The sequence below is a fragment of the Pithys albifrons genome, chromosome 4, assembly GCF_047495875.1.
Source record: "Pithys albifrons albifrons isolate INPA30051 chromosome 4, PitAlb_v1, whole genome shotgun sequence".
NCBI lineage: Eukaryota > Metazoa > Chordata > Aves > Passeriformes > Thamnophilidae > Pithys > Pithys albifrons.
Genome location: NC_092461.1, coordinates 56,088,856 through 56,097,830, shown reverse-complemented (window position 1 = coordinate 56,097,830; position 8,975 = coordinate 56,088,856). Strand labels below are relative to the sequence as shown.

The window sequence follows — 8,975 nt, the reverse complement described above, 5'->3', positions numbered from 1 at the left end:
GTTCTGCTTCCTAATATAAAGAAACATCCATAGTTGGACCTGGATCTCCATCAGTCATTCTCCGTCCAGGGGTTTGATGTGAATTGATGGATTTCAGGGAACATCACAAAATGCACTTGTGCAACCTACATATGAGCTTAACTTTCTTTTGGCAAGCAAAGATGATAGCACTGTCTCAGCTTATGAGAGTAAAGACAAATCAGTAGTTGTTTGTGAGATGCACAGGTGCTGTCATGAGAAACACTGTAGAAGAATCTATAGGAAGTTACAATGTCTGTCAAGAGCAGCATCTGAGCAGAGAGTGATAAAGTGCAAGGTCGTGTGTTTAAATGAGAGGAAACTTATTAGTGAATTATCTGTGCACCATCCATTCTATCCAATAAATGAGGTAAGGGTATATAAAATGTTCTCATCTTCACTGATCCTTTGACAATAACCATGTACATGCCTGTTTATGTGCCATTTCCTAGATTTTCATTAAAAGCAAAACTATCTACTTCACATTACAAAAAGATACATAGATGCAATGTATTTCACATTACATTTCAATGGAACTTTTGAGTTCCCTAATTTGTTGAAGCTGCTAAAAGACTAAATTCAAAGTTTGTATCATTAACTGATTCTTGCTCTGATTACCAAGCATACCCTGATATATGTAATCACTAGGTACCCAGCTTATTATGGAATTGAAGCGTAGATACACTGACAAGAAATTACATAGAAATAATATATTCCTCCTCATGCTTGCTTTTCCTAACCATCTGGTCTAAAACACAATGTTATTGTTACATATGCTTTTTTTTTATCTTATGACTTTGGGTTTTCATTTACATATAAAATATGGGTTTAAATAAATGACTTGATCAAGCTCAGTTGAAAATCTGTGGTACTCTCATACCTGCACTTAGAAATCACTGATGGGTGTTTTGGTCACAGTACAATCCTTCCTTCCTTTTACAATTCAGTTCTTAAAATATTACTTCTATAAAGTTTTGATGAGTCTCATGATTTCTAAATTTAAATAGTAAGAAAAATGTTTTTCCAATAGCACTATTGAATGAAATTATTCATTGATTCCTGTCTTGTTCTCAGCAGAATTTAGTCTCCAGCTCACTTGTATTCACCACACTCCTCACTTGCACAGACTTTTCTTCCTACAGCATTTTTAAAAGCATAAATTTTCCTTCAAATTTCATTCTATGTACATCACCATCTGTAAGAAAAACCACTTTCTTCATGCACTTGTTTTCATTTGGGGCTTCATTCCAGTGCAATGTGAAACCCTCTTAAACCCTTGGTTGTTTCCCAGCCTTTATTGATGTGTGCTCCATGATTTGCGTAGCTATGAATAAAGTCTTTATCCATTATTCTTACCTCTAAAATTTTGGTGTATCAGGGAATCAAATATTCTGACAAGAATTTTTTCATTCTACTGTGCTGTAAAACTGTTTCACTAATACAACATCAGCAGACCAGAGTACCACGGTATTAGAGAGATATCAGGCTGGGGCCATCTACTGGTTGTGTGGCTGATCTTTTATTGACAGATTTGAAAAAACACTTTACATATGTAATTCTATTGTAATTATAAAATAGCAACATAGATTAACCACCTAAGTACATCATGTTCCTTGTGTACAGGTTAGTTTTTAATTTTAAAAATTCAGTGAACTTACTATGGCCCAAATATCAATAGAAAAAAGAATTCATTTATCTTGCTTTCATAATCATAATAAAAATGAAGGGGAGGAGGCCTAGAAAAGCTCTTACTTCTGAGTAACACCAAAGAGAAAGCAAGGAATAAAGTAATATTAATGTTAAGATGTAAGCAATTTAGTAATCCATATATCTTTAGTTTTATTGCTGTGAGAAAGAGGACAAATAATTATCATTGCCTTACCTGAAGCTTTGTAAGATTTCACCGTGAATTTTTATTTCTTGTTTTAAAGTAGCTAGATGTACCATTAATAAAAAATATCGCAGTCAATCTTATGATGTTCTTCAAAGGTTTTTATTAAAAATAAATCCTGAAGAAAAAAAAATTGAGGAACAGAAGAATAAAGCCTTTAAAACTGGAGGTTCTAATAAATGAGCTACTGAAAACTAGGAATAATCCATACAATTTAGTTTAGAGTCCAAAAGTATATTTATATGATGCTGTTAAGTATGTATTTCCTTATTTATTGTGTGACAACATTGATAATTATTTGTGCTGTAACTGAGTCTTATTTCTATTATGGCAAAACTATGTGCAACTTTTAAGTGTGTTTTCAGGAGCAAGAGAGAGCATTTTACAGATCTTCCAAGTTTGAGATCTTTTGCACCTAATATGGATATACACAGACACACAGAAATATATACATATTAACTTATGCTGATGCCCGTACATATATATGTGTGCATGTATATACACATATACATGCATGTATGTATATATGAATGCAATATATGGATAGTCATGTATATATGTATGTATCTGTACATGCATGCACCCCTATTATAGCACATCCAACATCTAACTTGTCCTGTGTTGGCTCTTAGTTGTGCTAGTATTAAACATTTGCTGTTATTCACATTTGCCCTCAGCAGATCCATGAGCAGGAGAGACTTCTAACAGGAGCTGTAAGTGGCAAGTAATTTTATCAAGAAATGCAAAATGCAATTTAAAATGTATAAAAGGCAGATAAACAATAACACTTCCCAGCATAAACAGGAAAGCGTAAACATATTGCAGATTTGGAGACCAGACTATGGGAGCTAAAACTAAGAAGAAAGACATTGCCACCATCACAAATGGAACTGGTAGAAACACCTGCAAGAGAAAGAAAAAAAAAACTGGTTTAGGAAATAAACTGACTGACTGTGATTTCACACCTCGTTCATAACAATAACAATGCATTCTTAGCCACAGTAGAGTACTACGCTGCTACAAACTCACCGAGAACAAGAGTCATCTGACCTCAAACTGCCTACAAGATAAGCATCGTTTCTAAAATATTTGTTCAGGCTCCCTCTATCCTCAAGGGGGAGATATAGGCAGTACCTGAAATCCATTTATCAACATGATATTACGTGTTTCTAAAAGACATTCAGGGCTGTGTGCCTAGAAGAAGGCTTCACAATGAACATACACTTCTAACCCAGCTTTCTGACTGCTAGATTGAGAGGAAATTCAACCTATCTTTGATGTCTGTGATTGTGTCAGGAAAGATGAGAGTAGAGATCAAGGTTTAATTAACGGTGAATAGTCAGGTAGGGTCCTACACTGCTCCACACTCGTATAGTTTCACATTTGCACATCTCCCCCATTCTGCATATAACCATCACCTGTCTTCATATAACTTCTGAAAGTTCTCTGAGGCAGAGGCCAACTGTTTGTTTCACTTCCTTTTACAGTGAAGCAAAGCTTTTGAATAAGGCTCTAAGCATTGAGATAATTATTTGTATTTTTAAAACTATCCCTTTTGACTTGCACTTTGTCTGAAACTTTTGCATGCTACCCATGATTCAAAAAAATTCTGTAAAAATATTTTGCTTAGGTCCATTTACTTTGTATGGTCGATGTAGATGAGGTTCCCGGTATCGAAGTACAATCAGGCTTGCACAAGTCAACCCAATCATAAGCCAGGCAGAAAATCCAAAGTAATTTGTTAACGTAATAAGATCAGAGGGGATGATAAAAATGGAAGCAATGGTGGTTGAAAAAATCATGGCTGGTGCTGGAGTACAGGAGTGGACATTAAGCATGGATATTAAAACAGGTAAATGTCCTGATTGACTTCCAGCGTAGCTTAATCGACCTAGTGTGAACATGCTGCTGTTGAGGGCACCAAATATTGAGACAGCCACAGAGAGAGGAATGATCCAGGAAACAGAGGGGATCACTCGATCAGCCCAAGTGACAGCCACAGCAACTGCAAGAAAGCAAAGTATCAGTATAGCACAGGTACCATGTTCTGAGTCACTGACAGACTCAACAGAAACAAAACTTAAAATACAAGAAACACCTATATTTATTGGTAATGCCTGTCATTTTTTGTTACAGTAGTCAAACAGTAATCTAATCCTAAGGGCTTCTACTTCATGAGCTAAAAATTTCCCAGGGGATGATAGCAAGGAGTGCTGCCTGCCAAAGCCAGCCAGGTAAACCTGCTGGGGCCAATACCACAGTAATGAACTACCCAGTAGGAGCAAGCTGCACCTCACTGCCTTGCATCACAAAAGCACACGCATGGACAAGGAAAGAAAATTAACACCTTAGTCCCCAGCATGACCATGGTGGTGACATTATCTACTGTTACAGCAAAACCGTCAACAGGAGCACAAGTACATGCAAAAATGGGTCAGCAAATGTTCTGTTAATGAGATTTTGCTTTGGGTAGAACTAAGAAGTGTGAAATATTATTACTGAACAGAAGATACTCAATATTACCTGAAAATTAGCTATAGCGAATATTGAGTGAGAACTAATATTTAGTGGATCTATAACCAAATGCCATGAGGAACACAGAACTTGCAGGGATGTGCACAGCATAGGAAATTATTAGAGATGGGGAAAACAGCACCCCTGTCCCCCACAAAAAGAAAAAAAATGTAATGAAAGAAAAAGAACCACAGCAATACATAGCAATGTTTGGAAAAGAGCTATAATTTCAAGGCTATCTCCTCAGCTGGCACAGATAAACACAATTCCCCTGGTATGTACGAGCTGGTTATGCCAGCTGGGTAGCTGCTATTTGTGGATAGTCTGATATTTGCTGCTTCTTTCCTTGTAGGATAGATCTGCAAAAGTATCCATCTCTCCCAGCAGATAACCTGACAATGGCTGAACCATAACACCAGGTTGCTGAAATGACAGCTGCACCGCTTCCATTTATGTTACTGTGCCGTTTTCACAAGAAAAAAATAATTGATCTATACCAATGAGGTATGTTTTTTGTCATGCCTGTAGGCAAAGTCTGACGGCTCAGTCTCATTACAGAGGGATTTAGAAGGTGCTGTTTGGACAATAAAGGAGAAATACAGCTCCCCTTGGGCTTATTCATGAACAGCTTATTGGTACAGGATCTGAGAAATGCTTTACATACACTGGACTTTTGTATAGGCTCTTCTAAGGAATCATAATATTTATCATTAATAACCCCCAAACACATACTCAAAATGGCTACATTTCTGTGTCCATAGTCTTTTCTATATCACTGACATGTTACACTTGTCTACCTCCTAAATAGTAATGGCTTTAACTTGAGACACCATGATACAGGGAAAGAAGGAGACAAGAAAAATAAAGGTTGTCACTACACTTGGGACCTTTCACCTGGTTTTCCAGGTTTTAATAGACTTCTGATTTCATTTTTAGTCAGGGCAGATATAAGCCAACATTTTCAACATCTAATAAACTCTGTCTGCATTCAGTCCAACTTGTGTGATACAGTAAAATTAAAGAAGAATTCTCTGTTAAAAAAAGAATGAACCCAAACTTCTGGACTGTGAAGTTAGGTGAGCAGAAGTGACCCAGTACATTAACATCAGATGGGTATGCTAATGGACCATGACTTGTTAATTAAAAAATTATGATATTCATACCTGAGGAGACAATTTCCTTAGGCGTGAGGACAGTCAGATATGAGATGTTCACCAGCAAATAAAACACAATTACTGCAGGAACAGCAGTCATCACAGTTAAGGGGATATTTCTACTGGGGTTTTTCATCTCTTCTGAAAAATACAATTTAAAAAGACAAAGCAAGCTGTGTAGCTTCAGTGAGTATATTTCAGTGGTGAATCTGTGCAGAACTTGACAAGACTGATACCAAAGTTCTGTCCCAATCCCTAATCACATCTACTAAATGATGCTACCTGTGAAGTCCTACAGTTGTTCTCAAGTAGGTTACTATCAAAGATTCCTAAATAATTTATTTTTATTTAGCTACTTTTTAACTATTTTGCAAGGATGGATGAATGAACAGCTGATTAAAAAATTACAAAAGGACTGATAGTTTCTCTTTGACTTAAATAAGAACATATTTGACTTGCATTAGAAAATTGATTTGGTAAGAAATTCTCAAGTAGCCTTACTAAAATCATTACCTTAAATATACCTTAAAGTCAGATTATTTATTCTGACATTGCCTCATGAGTTCTAACCTGAAACTTTCTGTATGTATTTGCCTATTCCTAATCAAAACCTTTTTCATTGCCCTTATATCAGGAAACACAGAAAAAGTAAAAGACTGATGCTATAGACAGAAGAGCAATAATGCAATGGCTTTAAAAGGGGCCACTTCCAGCTGGATTCCGACGATTATTACCTTTTCTAGGGCAAAGTTGGTGGATGAAAACTGTTTAGTGCTAAGCCTGATAGCTTAGAACTACTCTTATCAAATAAGAAAAAAACTCCAAATTATGCCAGTGAACAATTCAGTCATTGGCACACATTCCTGAGCATGTGATAGTCCCAACAAAAGATGGAGCTGGTTTCCAGAGGCCTAATAAGTCATCCTCATCTCAATCAAAAAGGGTCTTTTTCATCTCTTCCGCTTTTCCCCTCGCTCTGTCTCCTCTTCCCACTTCCCGTGGCATTTACAGAGTATCTCCTGAGTATTACCAGTCAATAACTCACAAGAGGGAAGAAAAGCCAACTATGTAGCTTCCTTAAGCTCTTTTCAGAACATAGAAATCCCTTTCCTCTCTCAAATACGATTTCTACCTTCTGCCCAGAACATCAGCCTTGAGCCTGTCCCAGCACTGGCTGTAGTGCACAGAGTCAAGACTGAAGGAACACAACAGTGGAACTCAGATACTGACTATCAGAGAATTTTGGATTTATTTCAAATTTAAGAAATACACTTGGTAATTTTGAGCCCAGAAGATGACAATTACCAAAAATGCCAATTTAAATTTATCTTTTCATTTGTTTCTTTGCTCATTACAATCCTGCCATCCAGCTGGTACCTGATGCTTTAGCTGAAGCTCACAGAAATGAAGTTATTGATAAAGAATAAGAAACTCAGTTCAATTCAGAACTATTGCATGGGTTACATCTGCCTAAACATCTGTGCGGCCGACTGTATGGTAGTTATTAGTACTACTAACCAATCAGAAAATAAATTACTAATAGTCATGTATTTTCTCAAGGTTACAAAGCTAAGTGCTTGTCTTCAAGAAATCCCTAAGATTTCAAAACTATACTTTCCTTATTTATATCACCTTTTTTTTATTCCAGAATATTTTTAATGCTGGAATACATGTATTGTAATGATAACAGCAAGTTTTTTAAATATTAACCAAACTTTCACATTGTTCTCACCATTGAACTTTGTATTATGCATTTAACACATGCATTTTACTTAATGTTTTACATGGTAGACGTCGATGGATACATATGTTTAAAGATATAAGAGCAATATCCACTTGCTTACAACATAATTCCATAAATCTGATCATACTATAAAACACTTAATTTTCTTGTGACATGAATAACTAAGATCATGAACATCATCTCTGTGGCTTTCATGAAAAACTACTCTAATTAATGCCACATGTCATCAGACACAGAATAGAGTAAGTAAATAGTTATTCAAAAACAGTTTGAATGTTTAAAATTGAGTACAAGTTCTACAAAAGTAAAGATCCCTTTCTTTAGATCTCTCTTCATCTTCTGTGCAAAACTACAATATCCCAAGAAAATATGTCCCATAATATTTCTATATTTTACCAAAATTCATAATTAATTTGTCCATATACAAACCAGCTGGATAACATCAGAGAAGGCACAGATATTTAAATAGAAATATCTGCGTACTCATAGTTTGGCATGGATAACTTAACCCTTTCCTAAAAATGTACTGACACAGACACTGAGAAAGACAAAATGCAAATTTTTCATGTATGAAAAGTTATATTTATGTATGAGATTTTAAATTAACTATTTTGATTTCTCTTGTACTCCTCTGGAAATGCCAGTTTGATTCTGGAGACTGTACAAAAAGCAGGAAACTCCCTTAGAGGGGGACACCATCTCTTCTGCCAACCCCAACAACACAGAACTTGCTTAAAACATGTGAGACCCATATAGTCTTGAAGGAGAGACAAGTTCTACCAAGACAAGCTGAGGAACACAAGAATGACACCTGCAGAACAAAATCTGAAGAAGAGGAGTGAGATACCTGCCATATAATTGAGGGACCACCAGCCTCCATATGCGTACAGTCCTTGGAAGAAGGCTTCGGCAACCTGTGAGGCGTTGGGGATCTCTGAGCTGAACATGTCTTCAAACCTGGCCAGACTCTCCTTTTGCCTTGCAACAAGGAGAACAATGCCACCGACAGCAATTACAGACAAGGCTATCATTTTCAGCAGAGTGAAAACTGTCTGCATCCATGTAGCCATTTTGACGCTGCAGCCATTCAAAATCCCCAGGAACCAGAGAACAGCCAGGGCCAAGCATTTTTTCAGCACTTCTGGTGGAGGGCAAATGCCATAGAAGGGTTGGGTGGCGTATTCAGCAAACAACAAGGCTCGAGCAGCGTTCGATGCTGGCTTGGTAAATGTTGATGTCCAAATAAACACAAAGGCAGGGAGGGATCCAAGACCTCTTTTAATATGGCTGTATTCGCCTCCAGCAAAGGGCAGAGAGGTTCCCAGTTCGGCATAGCAGAGGGAACCCATCAGAGAAACCAGCCCGGATGCAGTCCAGATTATTAGTGCGAAGCCAACATTGAGCAAGGAATGCTTTAACACCCCTGTGGGAGACACAAAGATCCCTGCCCCAACAATTGATCCTATAATAAAACTTACCCCCTCAAAATAACCTATATTTCTTTTGAGTTGTATCTTGGCTTTTTCTTTTCTTCGCACATCTTTGGAATCATCACTTTCTCTTTTCCCCATTTTATTATGGTTTCTCACAGCAGATTTCACTTTGTTGTTAGCAGTCTGTCATGGCCCTACTTGCTAGTGAAATGTTATGGAAC

The 8,975-nt window shown here is 36.9% G+C and overlaps 1 protein-coding gene across 1 annotated transcript; it reads right to left on the bottom strand.

Annotated features, from left to right (window-relative positions):
- Positions 1-1,989: 1,989 nt before the first annotated feature.
- Positions 1,990-8,975, bottom strand: SLC7A13 (solute carrier family 7 member 13). The gene is made up of 4 exons (XM_071553070.1): positions 8,169-8,975; positions 5,587-5,718; positions 3,550-3,914; positions 1,990-2,812 (listed from the first exon to the last, which is right to left on the bottom strand). Exons 1-4 carry the CDS (start codon positions 8,890-8,892, stop codon positions 2,567-2,569), a joined length of 1,467 nt encoding a protein of 488 aa, XP_071409171.1. The 5' UTR covers positions 8,893-8,975; the 3' UTR covers positions 1,990-2,566.